General features: G+C 47.8%; 2 protein-coding genes across 3 annotated transcripts in view; one reads left to right on the forward strand and one right to left on the reverse strand.

The window, feature by feature from the left end:
• Positions 1-18,840, reverse strand: SF3A1 (splicing factor 3a subunit 1). Its single transcript, XM_072803215.1, has 16 exons — positions 18,644-18,840; positions 15,861-15,982; positions 11,719-11,926; positions 10,314-10,571; positions 7,842-7,916; positions 6,961-7,111; positions 6,446-6,639; positions 5,442-5,559; positions 4,976-5,161; positions 4,208-4,329; positions 3,859-4,104; positions 2,894-3,101; positions 2,266-2,420; positions 1,496-1,597; positions 1,316-1,387; positions 1-520 (listed from the first exon to the last, which is right to left on the reverse strand). Exons 1-16 carry the CDS (start codon positions 18,704-18,706, stop codon positions 419-421), a joined length of 2,382 nt encoding a protein of 793 aa, XP_072659316.1. The 5' UTR covers positions 18,707-18,840; the 3' UTR covers positions 1-418.
• The window catches only part of CCDC157 (coiled-coil domain containing 157), a 15,822-nt gene continuing 10,216 nt past the window's right edge, over positions 17,563-23,168 (forward strand). The window contains exons 1-3 of one of the 2 annotated variants that reach the window (XM_072803217.1): positions 17,563-19,127; positions 19,347-19,438; positions 22,456-22,594. The gene's annotated coding sequence lies outside the window, so the exon portion shown is untranslated. The remainder of the gene's footprint in view (positions 19,128-19,346; positions 19,439-22,455; positions 22,595-23,168) is intronic. The other variant, XM_072803216.1, reaches the window with a different exon arrangement.

The raw sequence follows: 23,168 nt of genomic DNA on the forward strand, positions 1-23,168 counted from the left end.
TTTCACAAGAAGGATACAAGAGGTTTATTAGACAACCATGGCAAGATACAAAATGATTAACAATGAGAACAACCATATTCTATCAGCCACGTGCCACTTAGTACTATGACACTATCCCACAGGACATTTCTGAGTTCACATCTCCTAACATGCTACTCAAAGAAATGAATCCCCTCAAGTCAAGACTCAAACACAAAAGGATTCCAGAGACCACTGGGGAGAAGACTGGCTTAGAAAGCTCTCCCTTACCCATGTGAAGAAGAAAACTTGTCAGGACAATTTGAATTTCCAAATTTAGTTGAGAGAGAAACAAATGTGCAAGGCAGGGTCTCCTGGGGCTGGGGCAGAGAATAGGGCAGTGGGAGACAGGAGAGGCAAAAACGGCAGTGGCTGAGATCTAACAGCAGGTTTCTCTCCTCTACTTCTTCCGCCCGCCTCTCTCCTTGAGGGCCAGGTGGATAATGGCACCATTGGCCATGTTGTAGTAAGCCAGTGAGTTGGAATCCTTGATGAAAATACCCTGGAAAACAGATAGTATGCTTTAGCACAGGGCATCCTGGCCCTGAGTAGTGTACAGTCTCATAACTCCCAACATCCATTCACTCTGAGCTCAGTGAATACAGCAGCCTGCAACAAGATGGGGCACTGGTGGGGGTGGGGGTGGGGATGGGGGTGGCAGAGGGTGACATTGAAGGTCTCCGGTTCCCCCTAGAATGCTCTGCTTTCCTTCCTTCCTACTAACCCATGCTTTTCCTCTTTGTCAACTCCCCAGATGTTGACCCAGACCAACCCCATGGAATTCTGACTCTTAAATCATAAGACCTTTTAGAGATCAATCCAAGAGTCTCATTTTATAGAACAGGAAACTGAGGCTCAGGAATTTGTCAAAGTCCTAAGAGGGAGAATAAAGCAGCCCCATTGTGGCCAGGTGGGTACCAGGTTGAGCTGTATGATCAGTTCTGTGTCCCTGCACAAAGCCAGGCTACTACCCCAGACCACACTGGCTGAGATGGCTCCACCACTGGGCCTGAAGCCCACTATAGCATTCCCAAGTCTAGTTCCTGATGTCCACCCTAGCCATTGAGGCAAAAGATTTTGGGCCACACACAAGACTATACTGCGAGGGCTCCCCCTATCAGAGCCTCGCCCTGTCTGGCTAACCTACCCTGGCACTCCCAGGCAACATCACTTCTAGGACAGACTCATGTGGCCACCCCAACATCTCCCCATTCCTTTATTCCACAGAGGAGTTAGCTTCTGGGATGGCAGAGGTGTTGAGACCCAAGGGGCAGGACCACCGACTTATCTGACTTACCTCATACTGTAGCTTCTGTTTCCCTGCAGGCATACCCGTGGCTTCATGAATCTTCACCTTGATGACAGAGACCTGTGGGACCAAAAGATTGCTCACCCCTTTGCTAAGGTCAGCTGAAGAAAGCTGCCCCGTCTCCTTGAACCCCCTGCACCTGATGCCAGTTAGCCACAGAACTCATACCTGGTCTGTGAGTGGGAGCGTGAAGACCAGCACTTGTCCGTTCAGTTTCCATTCAGTCTTATCCTGCATGTTGGGCACTTGAACTTTGATAGACACTGGACCCTACAAAACAGGACATGGCCTTTATGCCCTGGGAACCCTGAGCCCACCAGGAACTATGCTTTCCTATTCCTGGGCCAATCTAAACAATGTCACCTGTCCGTCTGGGCTCTTGGACTCTGGCCCAATTCACTACTAATGTAACTAGTGACATGGCACAACTGACTCCCCATTTTCAAGATTTGGTTTCTCTTTAAAATGACTTCTACCCTGACTCCTGGTAAGTTTGGAACTGAAAAAGTGGTAAGAAAATGCCCAGCAGTGGTGCCTGGTGGCTTAGTTGGTTGAACATCTGCCTTTGGCTCAGGTCACAATCCCAGGGTACTGGGATCAAACCCCAGGTCAGGCTCCTTGCTCAGCAGGAGTCTGCTTCTCCCTCTCCCCCAGGCTTGTGCATGCTCTAATATATAAAATCTTTATTTTTTCGAAGATATTTTATTTATTTCAGACAAAGAGAGCATGCGAGAGCAAGCGATTATGGGGAAAGGAGGGGCTGAGGGAGAAGGAGAAGCCGACTCCCTGCTAAGCAAGGAACCTGACGTGGAGCTTGATCCCAGGACCCTGAGATCATAACCCGAACTGAAGGCAGATACTTAGCCAGGTAGTGTGTAACTGCAGCAGGATTGGATCCCCCAACTAGACACCACGGCCACGGGTGCGCACTCACATACCTTGTTTCTGCGCAGGAACTCCTCCTCAGGTACGAGACTGTCCTCTGTCTTCAGTTTCTTGGAGGCTGGTTCATCCTCCATGGGAGGTGGGGGGTGGACAGGGGGCATTGGGGCTGGAGCTGGGACAGGTGCCACAGGTGGAGCGGGCACAAACGCTGCAAGGACAAGAATAAGTAGTCTCATGAGTGGGAGGAAGGCCCTGGAACTGAGGGCCAGTGAGAAGTGAGGGGAGATTGCAAAGGTTTCCTGCTCTTCCCAGTTAGAGGTGTGAAGGGTCAACTTGTTAAGTCTGGCAGCCAGCAGGTTCCCTGGCAGGGAGGCCCCGGAGACTGCCCATAACGGACAGCAAGTTCCCTGCCAGCAGGGGCCAGTGGACAGCAAGCATGACCAGACCTCTGCACCTGTCTGGGGCCTGACCATTCAGTACACAAACCCCACTATCTCCCCCAGGACCTGTGGCTGCCCAGCTCCTAGCCCAGGGATCATTCATGTGGGGAAGCCATGGCTTTCCTCTGGGCTGGGCCCCAGCTAAAATAGCTGGCCACTACCATTAGCCACTGCTCTGTTCACAGAGTTTGGTCTATAGTGCTGACCCAATAGCCTGGCAAGTGATACAAGAAACACTGACCTGTTGGCACAATCATGGGAGGTGGGCGGGGTGCCATGATAGGAGGGGCCGAGGGAGGCATGGGCACCACGTTGATCCTGGGTGCATGGATGATAGGTGGCATGGGTGCAATCACTGAGCCTGGGGGTAGTCGGACCACTGATGCCATCGGGGGTCGGGGCATGACAGGTACTGCAGACACAACTGTGGTACGAACAGGAGGCGGCATCTGTGGGGGAGAAGGGATCCATTAGGTCACAGGAAGCCAAAACGGGACCTTAAGGCCATATAAGATTAGCCACCTGTAGCCTTTGAGGATGAGGGCTGGACAGCTCTGACAGAGTCCCCTGGGGCTGACAGACTGCAGCCTCACAACCAGACTCTGACAGGAACTATGCCGAGAGGCTGAGGAGAACACTCTTTCCACTTGCGAGTCAACCAGCTGCTTGTGGCAGACACTGAAAGAGCCACTAAAGAGGCTGACCGGGGATCCCTGGGTGGCTCAGTGGTTTAGTGCCTGCCTTTGGCCCAGGGCGTGATCCCGGAGTCCTGGGATCGAGTCCCACATCGGGCTCCCTATATGGAGCCTGCTTCTCCTTCTGCCTGTGTCTCTGCCTCTCTCTGTGTCTCTCATAAGTAAATAAATAAAATTAAAAAAAAAAAAAAAAAGAAGAAGAAGCTGACCTCAACTTAGTTTTCTGGAGTCAGGCCATCAGTACGTGAAGATCTGTTAAGCCCTGTAGCCCTTCTCTGCCCCAAGCCTGCTTCTCACAATTTGCCTCTTGCCTCCCTCCCTATTCCAATCCTCCCAAAGATGGAAGATCAGACTAGAGGTTCCCACTGAAAATTAAAGAGTCCTTTGTCTCTCAACTTGACCCAAGCAGTACTTGGGCTCTACCATAAAGAAGTTGTCCTTCACAGCCAATAGTGTCTGGCCCCAAGAACCAAACTCTACAAGATCAGTCCCAAAATAGATATTGGCTTACTGCAGGTGGCCGAGGCACAGAGGTAATGGGTGGGGCAGAGCTAGGAATGTTGGTGGCTGAAGATGGAGGTGGTGGCTGCTGGGGAAGTTCATTGGGTTTGCTGGGGCCAATCTTCTCTTTGGTATCATCCTCTGGCACTAGGCCCTTGGCCTTGTGGATGGCTTCTATCTGTTCCTGGAGGGTAATATTGGCCTGGGCAGCCTGCTGGGTCCGGGCCATGCTGCCTGAGTGGCCATCCCAGGTCACCTGCAAGGAAAAGCAAGGCCACAGATTGTCAAGGGTCCTAGAATACAGCCCAAGTCTAGGTGTGTGAGGGTGGGGAAGGCACTAGGATCCATCAGAACTGTACCTTTTCCTCTGGCTTCTGGATCTCCTCCTCACCGATCTTCTTACCGATGGCTGTTTCCTCTACTCCAAAGATGTCAGTACGCCGCTCAGCCAACTGTTTCAAGCTGCTCTCGATATCCAGACCTAGATACAGTCACAGAATAGAGGCAGGGGACAAAAAGGAAACTAAAACCAGGTGCCTTTCTAATAGAACTCTCCTGGTGCAGGGTATAGGGTAGCCCCATGGGGGCAGGCTGAGTCTGGGTCCCAACAAGGCATGCCTCTCCTCTGAGCCTGGGGAAAGCTGCCTGGTTAACACTAAGCCTGTACACTAGAGCTTGTCCAACCACTTGACTTACGAAAAGCAACTGAGAGACCAAGTCACACAAATGGCAAGTAACAGTCAGGACTAAATGCTCAGTCTCCTGCCTCTGGGACAAAAGTATTCTTCCTATTGTGTCTCATTTCAAAGGCACTCAGGGTGCTCCAGCCACCCGAGCCCTCATTCTAAGACAGCCCCAAAAAGGTCAACTTTCCTAGCTCTGAAACCTCTGGGATGCCATCCATGTCAGGTGCCTGCCTTTAGAGGAGTCTTATAAAGAGTCTTTATAGAAAATGGGGAGTTCTTTTGTAGCATCACAGGATCCACTATCCTCAAAGTGTTTTGTTGATCTTAGTTGTTGCCATTTACTTAAAGCAAGTTTACCATGGTCTAGAGACTCCTATGGGTCAAATTGAGTCAGGACTGAGTCAGAGAAGTATGGACCGGGTGGGAGAACCGCCACCTCACCTGGTGCATAAACTTCATCATCACTCTGCTTCTCACGGATGGAGCGGTCTCGCTGCTCTAGCCAGCGGGGATCAAGGAGTCCGATGCGCATATGTTCCTGCATTTTGCTGGCAGGGATCTTCTCCCCCGTGATAGGAGACACAAGATATTCATCTGGAGCAGGAGCTGGAGGCAGGGGCTTGGAAGCTAAAAGGAAACAGAGATGCCTGAATGAGAACACTGGAAAGTAGTCAGGGTCAAGACTGTTGTTTCATTTACACATCACTCATCTGAGACACATCCATTTAGTGCCATGCTATACCTGGTACTGTGCAAGGCACTTGGGCACCAGAGATGACTCAGCTCTGTTCCCCACCGCTAGGCCTGCGAAGGATGGGTTATCAATGCCTTCGAGACAAGCCACCTCACTCTCTCCTAGAAACAGATAGCTCTGGGGAACGTTTGAAGGCAGGAATGCAGGCCCTACCTTTGGGGTCATAGTCCTTCCGAACAATGACCTGGTCTGGAGTTGGGGGCAGAGGAGGCGGCATCGGTGTCTCTGGGGGTGGGGGCACTTTCTGCCCTTCTTCTTCATCATCTGAACCCTGAAAAGCAAAGCAATGGTAGGACTCAGAGAATGGCTGACAGGCCACCTCCCTGAAGCTAAGCCCTGATGGCTCTCAGGGTGGCAAGGAACTTAGGTCTTTGCCAGCCAGCATCTATGTGCTAAGCCTCTGGGGGCAGCCGAGGCCAGCCGGCAGCTGGCCAAGCTGTTTCCTCACAACATGAATGGGAGTGCTGGGGGCCGTGGTGCTAACACTCCGCCCAGGCATTTCCAGCAGCTGGCACCAGGCAGTCCCAGGAGACCAAGGGCACTTAAACATGCTGGGGAGGGAGGGTGCGGGGGGCAAGTCAGTGCTCAATGGTAGCTACTCATGGAGCAATGCTGGGAGGGAGAGAAAAAGTTAATTCCCACAGACACAGGGGCCTTTCTTCTCACACACAATTTCTTTCCAAGAGGAGGAGAGCAGCTTGGCTCCGGAGACTCTATGCCTGCCTGGGGCGGGAGGGGGGGTAGGGGTGGTAGAGGCGGCCGAAAAGAAGCACAGTCTACACTGAGAAAAGCTCTGGGAACCACTAATCATCTGGGCCTAGGCTCAAATGCATCAAAGCATGTGGCAAAAAGTGTTCCCTTACTGAGAGCTGGCATGGGGGCAGGGGAGAATAGGGCCTCTGGGCCAAGGGGGGAAGGTCACAGAACAGAGCCAGCACAGCTTTTAGATCCTTGCCTGTGAATGAATCTTTGTTGCCAGAGCTAGAAAGAGGCTCTATGCTGCCTGGGTTTGGGCAGCTGCTCAGCTGGGATCCCTTTTCGGGACCCATGCCTCCTTTCAAGGTTCATAAGGGAGCTGGATCTGACTTGTGGAAAGCACCATCTCCTTAAGCTCCAGAGGGAAAGGCCAGCTTGCAGGACCTCCCAGGAGCATATACCTCATCCATATCTTGCACTTGAGTATCCTGGTCCAACTGGGAAGGAGGCTCCTCTGCCTTCTCCTGTTTCTCATCCTCTTCATCAGACTCGACCTCCATTTCAACCTCTTCACTTTCCCCAAACTTCTCATAGCGCTCCTGAATGAGGATTCGGGCCCCCAGCTCCTCCGGGGTGGTGGGGGGAGGGAAATTCCCTGGTAGAGGGTGATTCAGAGTCAAAGGCAACCTCCACAGACAATCCTTAGCAAAGACCCATCAGTCTGCCCTCCCCACACTGTAAGCTCTCCAAGGGCCCGATTTCTCTCCCAGCTCCAGACGTCCACCCAACATCTGGCACGATGTTTGCTCTATTGGATTTAAGTGGGGGCAATGTGGCAAATTTGAAGGATTCTGATAGCAGAGATGAAACAGACAGATAAAACTCTCTGCGGGACTGTGCTGCTCCCTGGGAAAAGATGTATACCTGAGATGTTCCAGGATGGCTCCTGGCTACTCATCTGGAGTCACAGATCTACCTTGTTCATTGGGTTGGAAGTCCACGGTTTCCACCACCACAAAATCATGCCAGTCGATCTGTGCATAAGCCACCCGTTCCTTCTCCTTTTCCTCCTCTTCCTTCTTCCTCTCTCGCTCCTGGAACTTGGCCCACTCCACCCGGTAACACACCTGAAGAGACAGAAATGGCATGATGCTAAGCTGATCAGGGTCTGCTGCTGATGGGGCGGTCACCTCCAGGCCCTTCACCAAATCCAGCATCTCCTTTGAAACAGGAGGCTGTTCTGTCTACAGGGAGAACTTCCGGAGTAAACGCTGGTATTTGCATTTGGTTTCAGTCAGACCCATAGATTGGAAAGAATAAAAATTCTAAATGTCACAGAAACCTTGTGTCTGGGCCCCAAGGGCAGCCATTTGTTATAACCTCAGTTTTCTGCTTGAGTTGGCAAGGAGGTCTATGCTCACAGAGCAGCAAACTCTGTCCCAGGAAGTGTATGTGACAACACATACCCACAAGAGAAGCAGCAATCTGAGAACCTGAGAAACAAAGGCTTCATGCAGCCACCCAGAACAGGCAGCACCAATATGCCTTCTTTCTCCTTGACTCTGAAAACTTGGGGCAGCAAAAGGCATTTGTCACCAGCAAGCCTATTCAGGAGTTGGCTTCTAATCATCTAATCTAATAATCAGTTGGCTTCTAGTGAGGACAGAAAAGAGGAAGATCCAGTAAAGCTGAGAGAAAGTAGAAAGAGAGCAGAGTCCAGGGTTCTTCAGCCTTTGTGGCCATAAGGCCTTTCTTCCCACCACTCCTGTGCCTGAACTGAATAAGGTCCCACCTCAGAGCCTTATTCCAAGTATGAAACAACCCACACCACCACTAACTAGTTATAATTCAGTTTACCTGGTCCAAAACTTCTCGGGGGTTCTCCGCCTCTTTCTTGAGCTTTGTAAATAAGCCTTTAGGGGGAATCAAGATCTGCAATATGAAGAGTTAAAGCAGGGTGTCAGTGCCACACAATACAGGACAAACAAGTGGCCTTCCGGGACCTGTAGAAAGGCACAGGAAAAGTGAGAGGATGGGGTTCCAGGTCCCAATTCCAGCTCCACTTTGCTGTGTGACTTTGGACAAGTTACTTAACCTCTGTAACTTGGCTGCCTTCTATAAATAGTGACACCACCACTTAAAGCTGGCAGAGTCAACTTAAAAAACTGTTGCAAGGATCGGCAGGAAAATAGGCAAAAGCACTGCTCATCACTCAGCATATAGTGTACATGTGCTGGCTGGTCTCAGGGCACAGGGCTGTTCCTACCCTTTTGCACATGCTCCCCTGACAACCCGGACTCCAGACTGCCGCCTACAGACTTCATCTCCTACATTCCGTCCCCTGCTTTCTATTCTCTGTAGTATTTATTACCATCGGACATCCACTGACGTTGCACTTGCTTGTCCCCCTCACTGGAACAGAAACTACACAAAAACAGAGATTTCTATCTTTATTTTTATTTTTTTTTTTTGAGATTTCTATCTTTAGTTTACTATTTTATGTCTAGCATTTGAAATAAAGTCTGACAACGAACATATATTTGATGAGACAACGAATGATGGCTTTGTTCAAAACAGCATAAATTCCCAATAGTATTTATTGTCACTAGTAAAGTGGGTTCAGCCCCACTCTATCCTCCCTATACCTCTACCTCATGAATAAATCTATTCCTATGGTCTCCAATGACCAGAGACAGACACCAGTGACCTCAGGTTAAAATGCTAATGTTAATACCCAAATCTTGAAAAAGAAGAACAGGAAAATAACAGAATAAAAAGGAATCTCGAGACCTTCAACCCTGGAAGTAGTACACAAAGGAAAAATAACACAGGGCTTAATTAAAATTGCTCCTGGATAACTAATTACACAAAACCTTTGGCTTTCATGATTGTTGTTTTAGCTATTCCACCACCATTTTTGGATTTGATCATTTTCCAAACACATGCACCTTTATAATCCTTTCTAGTTACATACTTAAAGTGAACTAAGAGTAAACCATTACAAATCTTTTCAAGTCAGATCTTTAACGTGCTACTCTAAAAAACAAAAACAGATGTATAAACCACACCAGTAAAGAGGGAAGACAACCTCAGCTACATGTGGAGCAAGAAAAACAAGCCACTGGCAAGTCTGTATCAGTGTACTTTGCAAGAAGTTAATTTGATTGTTTTTAAATATTAATATTGACTTGTCCCAATCTTGATTCTAACAATGTAGCATGATAATTAAGATCTTCTTAATCCAGACCCTAACACCCAGATCTCAGGTTCTGGAGTAAAAATGCCAGAGTTCAAGTCCCAGTTTAGCAAGCCCTAGATGTGTGATCCTGTCCAAGTTAACTGTGTGCCTACTTCCTGTGTAAAATAAGTATGAGTGGCTACCTTGTAAATTACTAGAGATTAAGTGACAGAATGCTACATATACAAGTATCCCAACAATACTAGCTTATCCTTACTTATGTTAAATGTTTTCCAGTGCTTTTTTTTTTAATTCAGTTTGCCAACATATAGAACACCCAATGCTCAACACATCATATGCTCTCCTTAATCCCCATCACCTAGTTACCCCAACTCCTAACCCCAGTGCTTATTTACATTATAGTTCTAATGTAAGGTACCCCTCGGAGTGAAAAACAATATAAATATTTGAGTGCAGCTACTTACTAGCTGACGACCATGAGTAAATGACTTCAACTCTCTGAGCCTATTTCTGCTTTTAAAAAAGGGTAGAGGAGGATGCCTGTGTGGCTCAGTGGTTGAGCATCTGCCTTCAGCTCAGGGCGTGATCCTGGAGTCCCAGGATTGAGTCCCACATCAGGATCCCTGCAGGGAGCCTGCTTTTCCCTCTGCCTATGTCTCTCTGCCTCTCTCTCTCTCTCCCTAATACATAAAATCTTAAAAAAAAAATTGCCTTATAAAGAAAAAAAGGGGAAGGAGGGAATATCTCCTAGGTTCTTATGAAGAGCAAACTGGGCAAAAGGAGGTAATTATTAAGGGCTTGCTTCTTCTCACATCTGTGCTAGGCAACTGAATATTTCAATATACTTTAAAAGCAGCTAGCATCACTTGGCCTTGTCACACAGCAGGCACCAGCCTAATGGCAGTTATCAATCACACATTTTACTTCTATTTAAAACCAGCAGTCTATGTTACATTTAAGAGGCAGAACTGAATTAGAAATCAAGATCTTACACCGAAGTATAATTTTTAACACCTGCCTGAGGGTCCACAGAGGAGTCATGTCCTTATAGACACGAGTAGATCCAGTGCTTATTCATGGTGCCTTCCTTCCCTAGGCCCAGCACCCCCACCCCTGCCCTGGCGAGGCACCTTGGTGTACTGCTCCACCAGCTTTGTGAAGTAGTTGAAGAGGCTGTGCTGCGGGCGGAGGAAGTCAAACTGGTAGTTGCGTTGCTCTTTCTGCATCAGTTGGGTCAGAAACTGGCGGCCATTCCTGGCCACAAACTGAGCTGTCAGCTTTACCACATCCAGGTCGAAGGCTGAGATGGACGGGGGGTCTGCGATGAACTCAAACTCAGGAGGGGGCTCTTTGGGCACGATGGTCTCTTGGATCACCTGGGCTTGGACCTAAGATGCAGAGAGAATGTGAGGCTTGAGAGGTGATGGGAAGACACCCCAGACAGGATGGCAGAGACCTCTACACTCCTGTTAATCATGTAAACACCTCTGGCCCATGGTGTGAGAATCCTAACTCATAAGAGTCCCAGTTTCTTGGCAAACTGTGGACTCAAATTCCCAAATGGCTTCGAACAAGAACCTGCCCTTCTGTATTTTTGCTGTTGCCCTGAAATCAAGGGCCAAAACTGAGGGGCAGAAGATCTGACGGGAAAATGCCTTATTAAACTCCACCAGAGGAGGACGGAGGACACAGTAAGCCCTACATGTGTGCGGAGGACCCCCTGGACAGAGAACTTCCATGTTTGTTACCTCATCTGGCCTCCACATGAACCATGTGGTGGATAGAACAGGTACTATGAATCCCTTTTATAGATGAGGAAACTGAGGTAGTCTGAGGCCTTAGCAGTAGTAAATGGTAATGCATGGTCATAGAATCTATTCCAACCTTTATTTCCCACTGTAAAACAGGAGGTAGCTTTTTCCACCATGGTCCAGGAATAGAGCAAAGAGAAGGGACCAGACTAGGTCTATAAAGGAGGCAAAATGTGCCAGCTCTTCTTGTTCTCATTGACAACCCTAACTGTCCTAAGTGATGGACCTAAAGAGGATTAGGGTATTACAGCAGGCCACAAGGAAGGGCCCTGGGAAGATAGGATGGATGAGAGGGATGGCTCAAGGAGGGGCCCACAAGCCACATCACAGCACTGTCCTCACTCCATGGTCAAGGCAAAAAGTACAGGCTAAGAACTTGAACTCTGTGGACTATTGACTCTATGGCCCAGGTAAATCCTACTTCCCCAAGTGTCAGGTTCCTCATCTGTAAAATGGTCACTTTGCTGTTCTCCTCAAGCAGCTGCTGTGCGGTGCCAACAAGACTCCTAAAGTACTGAGCATAGAGCCAGATAAGCAATGCTCAGGAAACGTCAAAGGCGGCAATACTATGCTGCCTGAGCCTCAGTGTCTGCCTCTGTGGATAAAAACCTCATGTTTCTCCTGGCTAGCAGTGAGGTTTGGATAACAGAGTTCATTATCCTTCCCTCCCTGGCCTGGCTTCCCTTTCAGCCCCGGGGATATGAAGGAAGGGGATGGCTCTAACCTTCTGGGGCAGCTGCTGCTGGGTGGCCTGCTGTTGCTGCTGCATGACCTTGGGGATGGCGGCTGAGGGCTCCTGAGCCTTCCCCTCCTTGAACTCGCTGACCTTGTGGCGGTAGTAGGCATGGTAAGGGTCGTTGGGGTTCAAGAAGTTAAACTTGGGGTTGTTGATCTCATTCTGTCGTATCCTAGCTTCAAATTCAGGTCCGTTTCTACAAGGAGGAAAAGAGAAGAATTAACACTACAATCCTTACAACTACCCAGAACACTGCCCATTCAAGCCCCCTCCATGCCACTACTCATCACTCAAACTAGCCCATCCCTGAATGAAGCAGAGGTCCTCCATAAAGCTCCTGGCATCAGTGGTCAAAGTCATCTGCCTCCTCCAAGCCCAAGCCAGGCCTCCTTTACCATAAGGTCTCTCAGACTTGTCGCTCCTATAGTTCTTCTGCTAGTCTTGCCATCCAAAACTATTTAAACTTACTGTTTTCTTTTAGTAAACTTATTTTAAAATGTACTTTGAAAGAAAAACATTTATTACTACTGCAAATAAAAATCAGTGTGACTTTACTAACAAAAGCGTAAAATTAAACACAATGAAAACAAACTAATATAATTAAAGTCTAGTTCCAAATTTGCTGAGACTGAGGCAGGTTCTTTTAGTTAAAAAGAGAGATGAGGGGCAGCCTGGATGGCTCAGCGGTTTAGCACCACCTTCAGCCCAGGGCGTGATCCTGGAGATCCTGGATCAAGTCCCATGTCAGGCTCCCTGCATGGAGCCTGCTTCTCCCTCTGCGTCTCTGCCTCTCTGTCTCTCATGAATAAATAAATAAAATCTTTAAAAAAAATAAAAAGAGAGATGATGGAGTGCTGGAGTGGTGTTAAAGACATACTAGCACCAAACTGACACTTTGTCCTTTGGGTAACCACAAGGACTGAAAAAAACATCAAAATGTAAACAATTTGGTGTAATGTTTTTCCAAGTACTACCTAAAATCACCTAATTTAGTACCAGGTGGGGCTCCCGCAGGAAACACTGCTCTCCAAGGACCTGGATCTGTGCTGCTGTATAAGGCACATCCAGATGACAAGGGGAGTGGTAAGAACAGAAGGGAGGCCTCTCATCTCTCCCCATACCAAGACCGTTTCCCACATACACCCCAGGTCCCCAGTTTGCATGCCTTAAAAAAATCTCAGGGTAACAATTTTTTTAAAAAATAAAAGGTGCCTCCCATGATTTTAGGGAATCTTGGCCTTGCTAGTTGGAGAAAGTGAGAGATAGGGTACAGGCAATGCTGTGCCCCAGATTAGCCACCATAACAAACTATGTCATGGCAGTGGTCGGTCATCAATACCCAGGCTAGCTCCTTTGCAAGTTCTGGTCACACACTGTAGCATGAATAACACCACGAAATCTCAATTAGGCAGTGCATGAGTCCAACTGGAACCTAATGCTGGGGAAGAAGCATCTTCCACCTTCTCAACTAATACAAACCAATTACAAGGAAAAAGATGAGTACACACTTAGATACTGCTAAAGTAGGCCGTCATACCCAGCAAACATCCGGGCAGACAAAGGGCTGCTAGAAAAGGAGGGGGCTCTGCTTGTCTCCTCTATCACTGCCTCCTAAGTCATAACCTCACCACATCTGGGAATAATCTGAAAGAAAACAAGGCAGGAATGCTCATTCCAACCTATTCTGTTCCTTTAAATTAACTTAATGTTAATTTTAGAATTATGTTCTCTAACACAAGAAACAGATTTCAGCAGAAAAAGACATGATTCTGAGTCAACCCAGCTGGTGGGACTTTTTAAGGGTAATTTCCACTTCAGTTTCTTGACAGGAAAATGCAGGGAAAGGAAGACCAAGTCTAGAGAGAAAAAAACTTCTTTCGGAAAAACATACTCAGTGATTTTAACTGTATGCTCCATCAATTGATATGTGAGACCCAACAGAAGTGAAAAGATGGTCTTGTATGCTTCCTTTATCACAGAGCGAGATGATGCTGGTCTGTTCCTTGATTGCAATGTAAATGAAAGCAAGTCCACAGTTTTTAGAAATGCCTACAAGGCAATCACCTTAGCCAAAAATAAATCTAGAAATATGGATGCATACATTTTTATTTTAAAGAAAACTTGGATACTCATTTCTGTGGCAGCAGAGATTGGCACAAAATTATTGGAAAGCTACTTGGCAAAATGCTTAAGAAAATCTTTAAAAACACTCTTTCAGCCAGTAATGTGCCACACAGAATTTTCTTCTAAGAAAACAATCTAGAAAGAAAAGAAAATGCTCAGATTTCCCCACAGCTTTGTTTGCCAAATTGAAAAGTTGGAAACAACCATGAAGGAAAATAGGAGACAGCCAAGTCAAGAAAGGCCAATCACCTCCACATGGTGCATCAAGGACGGCACAGCATCACAGAACCATGGAGCAACATGGGAAAATGCTCATAACACAGCACAAAATGGAAAAACAAGATGTGAAAGTATCTACTAGTATTACAAGGATCTAAAAAAGGATGTCAAGGACCAGAAGGAAACAGGAAAATGAAAACAGCTGGTAGAAACTACTCTGGTAGATTGTGATGATTCTTCCTCTAACACCCTTTTCCTATTATTCTGTTTTTAAATTATCAAGGCGAAAAGAGAAGCATGAGCGTTGCTATGAGACATTAAACATTTATCATAAACACAACACTCACAGCCCTAAATCTGACACTGTTCAACCAAGCACAGAGCAGACTTAATGCAATACTCAGGTTAATCAAAGCCTTTGAAATGTAAGGATATAAATCTGCATGGACCCCAACAAGCAAATGGCCTCAAGCAGAGTAACCTCTAGGTTTTACTTTATTAGGAGGTTGGAAAAGAAGGAGCCCTCTAAATCTTAAAAAAAAAAAAAAGGGGGGGGGGGCAGCCCGGGTAGCTCAGCGATTTAGCGCCGCCTTCAGCCCAGGACTTGATCCTGGGGTCCCGGGATCAAGTCCCACATTGGGCTTCCCGCATGGACCCTGCTTCTCCCTCTGCCCGTGTCTCTGCATGTGTGTCTCTCATGAATAAATAAATAAAATCTTAAAAAAAAAAAAAAAAAAAAAAAGGAAGGAGCCCTCTATTAAACAATGTACTATGATGGGGATGCTGCCTCAGGGTCAAGGCATGGCCCTCTGGAGAGCATTTGCCCTGAGGGCAGTAGTCTGTTCTAGACCAGCTATTGCTTACATGCAATGAGCTGTCCAGTTCATTGACAGAAGCCAGAAATCTAGATTTATTGCACAATCTCATTTTTAAATGGTGGTAACTTATTCAAGTTAAAAAAAAAAAATACTGTGATGGGGTGCCTGGCTGGCTCAGTTGGTTGAGTGTCAAGATTTTTGGTTTTGGCCCACGTCATCATCTCATGGGTTGTGGGATGGAGCCCTGTGTCAGGTTCCCCACTCAGCGGGGAGTCTGCTTGAGATTCTATCCCTCTGACCCTCCCTTCTCCCTACCTCCTCTCCCAGCTGGAAATAAATCTTTAAAAAATGTATACATTGTGAGGACAAACAAAAGCTCAATAGGCTGCATGTGGCCTGCTAGCTGTCAAAAGAATACTTTCAATACTTTAAACCAGGGGATATGCTGACCTTTGGAGTCAAGTGGCCATCAAGAGAATTTCACCTGAGGAAGTGGGAGCATGTAAAATATGATGGGGAAGGATGAGAGGAACTCTGCACTGATTTCCATGTCATCCACGAAGACAGCTGACACCTGCATGATGTACCTGAACTGCACTCGGCCTCATTCCTTCTCTCCTGCCTCACAACAACTCTGAAGCATTATTTTATTCCATTTTGCAGATGGGTCAGTTGAAGGTCTAAGGAGTGCAGTTCTTGCATGGTTAAGAATGATCAACACCTTTTCATGTCTTCCTCCAGTCAGCAGCTCAGACACACACACACATTATCCATGACAGCTTTCCAGGCACTTCCTCAGGCCTACTTTGGAAGCATTGGCTCCTGGCGACCTGGGGATGGCGTGACTCACATTCTGCCATGGCCATGTTGTCCTGGAGACGCCAATCTTGCCCACTGCCTACCTCATGACCGCTGTGGGGTTAGATAAGCTACCGGACCCAGGGGACAATGCAGAAGCAGCTATGTTACCTGGCCACAAAGCTGGCAGTCTTGTCAACGATATTCCTGACCTCCGGAGGAGGATAAATAATTCCCACCACTGGCTTGGAGGGAGTAGAATCCTCCTTTGAAGAAGCTTCTTCTTCTGTGGGCTGTGAAAAACAAAAGGAAAGGAAAATGATGTCTCGACACTCCTGATCTGGGGGACTGGATCCCTACTGTCAACCTCCTCTAAAATTTATTGCCAGTATAGACTCTCTCTTACGGACTTTTCTTGAGTTAGGACCCATTGCTCCAGAAAAGCAGTTCTCTTAATTGTACAGCACTTGCATGGAACTCTCGCAGGGAACCAGTGAAGAGAGCAGCCTCCTTGGCTTCCTGCTGCTAGCTGGTCTCAGTGACACTGAGAATCTGCATTTGTACCAAGAGTCCAGATAATGACTGCTGAATAAAGATAGGCGATTCTTTGCTGGCAGCTCCTTATGTCATTTTCCTCTGCATCTATTCCAGTCTTTACCACTCAATGCTCAAATGTTTTGTGAAACCCTACTGGAATATACAACATCAACTATCCTGTAAATTCCAATATTCTTTCTTCACCAGTTTCTTTCCCTTAGTAAACAAAGGGTCAGTCTCTCATCTTAAAAAATTGCAGTTCCCTGCCCTCATATTCTTTTCTGTGGCTGTCCTCTCCTCCTCTTCCTCTGATAGCTAAATTTCCTGAGTTCTCTGTCTTGCCATTCCTACCTATTTCCTCAGCTCCTGTTTGGTTCCCATCCATTTCAAGTGCTCTTGCCAAATTTGGTCAAATATGACTGCCTACAGCCAACTACAGCAGTCATCTATCTGGTCATGTGACCATGACCATTCCCTCACAAACCTCTCCACTCAAATCCCAGGCCCCATTCTCATGTGTCTTGCCTTCTTGCTCACCATTCCATCCGAGTTTCCTTCCTGGCTCCTGTTTCACCTCCTGCCCTATGTTAGAGTTCCCCAAAATTCTATTCTCCACAGTATTCACACTGTCCTCAGGCACTCCAACCATGGGTCCTTCACTTCCCCTACCACTTCTAGGCTGAACAATCACACACAAATTGATGTCCCCGATCACTCTTGTGTGCCACAGAACTCCAGATCCAGCTGACTCCCAGGCACTTTCCTCTCTAACCACTTTTCTCATAACTGGCCAACAATATACTGTCATCCAGGGCAGAAACATGGGCCTCCTTTCCCTTCCTCAGCCTCCACATTCAACGATAACATTTATCAAGCACGCAGTAGGTTCCATATACTTTTCTAAGAACTTTAAATAAATTAACGCTATAGCCTTTATGAGAGCCCTTTCATGTGAATACTCTTATTCCCCCCCATTTTACAGATGAAAGAACTGAGGAACATAAAGCTTAACTGGCCCAAATGGAAGACCAGGATTCCAAAACTTTAGTTGGATTCCATCACTTTAGTTGCAGAGTCTGTACCACCAGCCATATTGTGACTTGAGCTTGCCCATCCAGTCTGCCCCCCCAAACCACCTCTCAGCATCTTTTGAGTAAACTGTGCTCCTAGCAATTCTCATCACTACCTGCCTACCTGAATTTCTGAAACACAAACATGTCATTAACCAGCTCCAAACTCTTCCCTTTCTCCCCACTATCTACTAGGAAAGTTCAAATGCCCCCAAATGCATCTTTTGCCACCACTCTCCCAATCCTATGTTTCAATCACACTTTTTAATTTACTCTTTACCAGAGACATCATCTGATTCCTACCCTGATGTCTTTGCAATTATCTGGTATTACTTTGTTTACTTTTCCCCAAGTGACTTGGGAAATGCCAGGAATACAGATATATTTAAAATACTTGTGGTAAGGGTATAGACCTCTTCTATCATGTACTCTGCTGTATTCTGAACCCAAAGCAGTGGTCACCATATAGCATGTATTCAATAAATGTTTGCTTAATGAATAAAGGATGCCATTAACCTTTTCCAATCACCTGTCTGGCAAACTACTAATTCATCCTTCTAAAAGCCATTTACCTGTCACTCATGTAGGCTTCACCTACTTTAATTTCCCCTACACTCCATCAAAGAAATGTTGCTTTGTTTCTTTTGTACCTGATACTAAAAGTGCCTATCACACAGTACTGCAATTATTTACACACCCTTTTCCCTCTCAGCTATTAAGTGCTGACTGTATCATTTACGGTGATCGAAAAAATAAACATTTGTAGAAAATTCATCTTATATCTGCCTCCCCACTAGAACCATGAGCTGCCTACACTAGTTGTGCTTCATTCATTCTGGGTAAGCCGGAGCATGGTACGGTGTTTGGCTTAGAGTAAGCACCAAGCAGATGCTGTGAACTGTCTAAACTGTACCGTACAGGATGCGAAATTAAGGACTGCTGGGCAAAAGCCGGCGGGAAAGGCGAGGGTGAGGAGGGCCAAAGGTGGGCCCAATAACCACAGAAAACCTGCGAATGGGCATAATCAGTGTTTCTCAAACTTTAATCAATCACCTTGAGATCTTATTAAAAATGTATTAATATTTAGGTCTAGCATTTCTAATGAACTCCCGGGCAATGTTGATGCTGTTGGTCCGCGGACCACACTTTAAGAACGACTGTTCCAAGGGCGCTTTCGTTACCGAAGGCCGAGCAGAGCGGGAAGCGCGCGGCCTCCTGGGACTTGTAGTCCTCCAAGCCCTCGTAAGCGGCCGCTTCTTCCTCTGCCTTAGTGAGGAGTGCCCGCGCCGGAGGGGAGGGCCCAAGCCGAGGATAGGGCTGCCGGTCGAGGTGTGGGGGTCGCGGTACCTGTTTGGGCTCGGTGGCCGCGGGCGGCGGCGGGGGCACCGCCTGCACGGGTCCGGCCGGCATGACTGCGACGCTCAGGGCTGCCAGTCCGCCTCGCTGAAGGTGAGCGGTGCTGCGTCAAAGCAGCTCCCCGCACGGACGATACAACAAGCTCGCAAGATGGCGGCGTCCGAGAGACTCGACGCCAAGGAGGAGGAGCTGACGCACTTCCGGGACCGCCCCTTATTCATGATGCAACTTCCTGCTCCCGCCCTGGAGTGATCAGCGCGAGACGCCGTTGCCATGGCAGCGATCGAGGCACCCAGCTAGGATTTGTGGGGGTTCCCCGGAGCCCTAGGCGCGTCGGGGGGCAGTTCCATGAGCCGACCAGACCACAGGGGCTGAGGCTGCGACGCAGGATCCTGGGGAGACGTTCTACATCACCCACCGGACGCTCTCCGCACGCACCCCACGGCCCTGGCCCCCCCTCTCCTTTACTTTAAAGGTGGGTTCTTCTCTCCCTCCGACCCCGCCTTCAAGGGCCTTCCGCTCCCTCCCATTGGCTTGTCATTTTGGAGAACCCCTTCCCCTCCAACCTGCCTCCTCAAGGCCCCGCCTCCTTCCTCAGCCGGTTTCGCTTCATGCCTTCTTCCTTCAGACTCCCTTCCCAAGTCCCGAAATCAAATTCCCACTGGTTTCTCTTCCCGTGGGACTGCCTTTCAAGGTTCCACCCTCTGCCTTCCATGGTCCCGCCCTCAAGCCCCGTGGACCGTCTCGAATCAAGACTTCTTTAAGCTCCGTCCCTCACTCCCAAAGGTGCGTTCCTCCTGACCACTTCCTTAGTTTTACCGAGCTCACCTCGAATCCCGCTCTTTCCATTTCCTTTCCTGAGATCCGGTCCACCTCGTCCCCTCTCCTCTCCATCCCAGCTCCGGACCGCGGGTCGACTTTTAGCCTTTGCTTGGATAGTTTAACAATTTCTTTACTTGCGAAATGGAAACGGGATAGGAAAAGATGCCCTACCAAATGTCTTACCCCATCTCTCTTTCTCACAAGCACACACTCCGTAGCTGGTTTATGTCGTTATTTTTTTTAAAGATTTTATTTTATTTTATTTTATTTTATTTATTCATGAGAGACACAGAGAGAAAGAGAGGCAGAGACACAGGCAGAGGGAGAAGCAGGCTCCATGCAGGGAGCCCGATGTGGGACTCGATCCCTGGTCTCCAGGATCACACCCTGGGCTGAAGGCGGCGCTAAACCGCTGTGCCACCCCGGCTGCCTTGTCGTTGTTATTATTAATGTAGAATGATAATGATAGCTAGGACTTATTGTGGGGTTTTTTGTTTGTTTAAATATTTTATTTATTTATTCATGAGAGACACACAGAGAGAGAGAGAGAGGCAGGGACACAGGCAGAGGGAGAAGCAGGCTCCATGCAGGGAGCCTGATGTGGGAATGGATCCCAGGACTCCAGGATCAAGCCCTGGGCCAAAGGCAGGCGCTAAACCGCTGAACCACACAGGGATCCTTTTTTTTTCTTTTAAGATTTTATTTATAACTAGGTTTTATTGAACGTAAGTTTATCATGGACAGCTATTGCACCAAACACTACACGCAGTACATCACTAATTTCTTACAGCAGTTTATTTACAGATGAGGAGAGTGAAGTTCAGAGTTAGTGGCGTGGGAATCCAAACCCAGGCCATTCTTACTCCTCTCTCAGTGCCGCGGCTTATTCCTTTGTCTTCACCAAGTCCCTTCATTGTCCCTAGGGATCCAGGCAATTAGCAGTCCTGAGTCAGAGGCTGACAACTGGGATATATAGATAATTTCAGAGTTTTCAAAATGTTTTCATGGTTGTGACCTTGAATCTCAGGAGGGGCATTGACCAGGAGGTAGGCATAATCTTTACCAGCGGGGTCCTATGACTGGTCCATTGAGTCCTATGACTCAATGAACGAAGGGGCTTGCATGTTGAATGGGAGTAGAGAAAAGGCTCCTTCCCTTCTCTTCAAGTCAAAAGTCTACCATGAGCATGAGGTAACTGAGGAGAGGGCGAAGTCCACCCAGTTAGTGCCATCACCTGTATGATCTCAGAAATAGTCAATGCGGAATAGTCAATGCGGGGCTGGCAGCTTCAAGCTGAGGGGTTCCACTCAAGACCCAAGAATTACAGAGAAAACGCATGTCAAATGCTCCTTCACTTGTCACACACCTAAGTGATTCTCAAACCATGTTTCTAACTTAGAAATCCCCAATATTCAGAAGAAATGACATAAGATAACTGGCTACTTTTCAATGTTGTTTTCCTCTTACATATTATTGATGCTTTGGCATTTGTGGCTGCTTATCAGAACCAGAATCTAACAGGAGTTGGTATCTCAGATGGCCCCAGATAGCAGCTATAGTTATTTGACCTGACTCTGACCCTGAACCCCAGAGCCTACAAGCTAGCCTGACAGCCAGACATCCAGCTTATTTGAGGGTGAGCAAGTCAGTGTTTCTTGATGTCTTCACAGACAAGTTCCTGAGTTTTAGGTGCTTTGCCTCCTGAATATGCCTCCTCCCAGGGCAGGATCGCTTGCTTGCTTGCTTGCTTGCTTTCCTCCCTCCCATTCCAGGAAGGAAACCCAGAATCTTTCATTCAGTCTGTTTGTTTCTGCTTCATTCCTTGGAGATATAAAATCTCACAGGTGGTGGCCATATCTCATGAGAGTCAGTCACTGTGGCAACATATATGTGCGGGCATGTGGGCCTGTGTGTCTTTGTGAGTGTTGTAGGGTGGATACTCATTGCCCTGTGGATGGAACTGACAGAGCTGACACACCAAAACTTGCCACCCTGTACAGATCCTCAGAGGTAGGCGGTGGCTCTTAGGGACAGGGCTCTGTGTGTCCTTCTCTGTCCCTATTCTTGACACAGTGCCCAAAATGTCAAAGGTACACAGTCACCATTTACTTAATGAACACACAGTGTCTGACCCTCTATACCTGCACTGTCCAGTAGGGTAGCCACTAATCCGTGTGGTGGTGCATTTGAAAATGGTAGCTGGTCCAAACTGAGGTGTGCTGTAAGTGTCAAATAGATACTGGATTTTGAGACTGAATGTAGAAAAGACTGCAAAATAATCTCCTTAATGCTGTTACATTGATTTCATGTTGAAGCGATAGTATTTGGGGTTTATTAGGTTAAATAAAGTATTTAATTGAAATTAATTTATTTGTTTCTTTTTACTTGTTTTGTGGCTAGTAGAAAATTTAAAATCCCATATGTGGGTAGCATTATATTTCTTTTAAGTGCTGCCCTACAAGCACCGTGGCCTGAAGACAGAGCAGAGATGTTGGATTCAAGAATCCTAGCTCCCTGAGTGACTTTGGGTTAATCCCTTAGTTTCCAGAACCTCAGGTTCCTTGTCTGAATATGTATGTATTTTTTATTTGTTCATGAGAGACACAGAGAGAGAGAGGCCATAGCCAGGGGGAGAAGCAGGCTCCCTGCTGGGAGCCCGATGCAGAACTCGATCCCAGGACTCCAGGATCACAACCTGAGCCAAAGGCAGATGCTCAACCACTGAGCCACCCAGGCATCCCATCCTCATCTGTATAAAAGAGGCAGATTCAGGAGGTAGCACACAGTAGGTCCTGTGGTCAGGGCCTAGCACTGTTAAAGCACAACCTCTGTGCTCAAGCTCAAGACAGATGACCCCACATAAGCATTCCTCTAGCCCAGGACACCCTCCCCTTCTGGGACAGCCTCCTCCCTGCCCTCCTTCCTGCCAGGAAGCCGTCCTGAGTGCCCATTCACTCATTCTTGCCTTCATCTATTCTCAGGTTGAAGAGCTACTTAGTGCCAGCTCTGCACTAGAGACTGGAAGCCAGGCACCTGGATGAGCCTCTGACCTGAACCCCAGAGCCTACAAGCTAGCCTGACAGTCAGACATCAGCTTCATAGGCAGGCACCTGTGCAGAGGTGAGTTGCCTTTTAAATGATCACTCTGGCCATATACAGAACAGACTAGGTGGTGCTGGGTAGGATGAGGGTGACCCCTCAAGGAGGCTGTAGCAGTGGTCTGGAGAGAAGATGGAGCGTGGAACAGCACCAACAAACACAGTGGTGGGTTCTCAGTGTGGTCTGGACACGGGATTGGCAGCCCTGAGTGCTTGGATAGGGGGTAAAGGAAGTACCCCGCTGCACATAGCAGGGGTGCCATTTTCTGAGATGAGTGAGGTTGGGCTGGAAGTGGGTTGGAGTAAGAGAGATTCCTGGACTTGTTGGGGATCAGAGAGACCAGCCATGGCCTAAATACTGCCCACGCAGCCCCTGCAGTGCAGGGAGGAGGAGTAGAAGTGCTTTCTGCTGCTGAGAAACCCACAAAGGACAAGGGACCCTGCCACAGGGTGGAGAGAGACCAGGGCTTCCCAGCCCTGAACAGAGAGAAGAGGGTGAAACTGGCAAGTCATGTGATGAGCCACTGGAGAGCCCAAGATAATGTCATGCTTCTCCACCTTCTGAGTCAAGGACCAGGGACCATTCATCCAAATCA

The sequence above is a fragment of the Canis lupus genome, chromosome 27 (genome assembly GCF_048164855.1).
Source record: "Canis lupus baileyi chromosome 27, mCanLup2.hap1, whole genome shotgun sequence".
Classification (NCBI taxonomy): domain Eukaryota; kingdom Metazoa; phylum Chordata; class Mammalia; order Carnivora; family Canidae; genus Canis; species Canis lupus.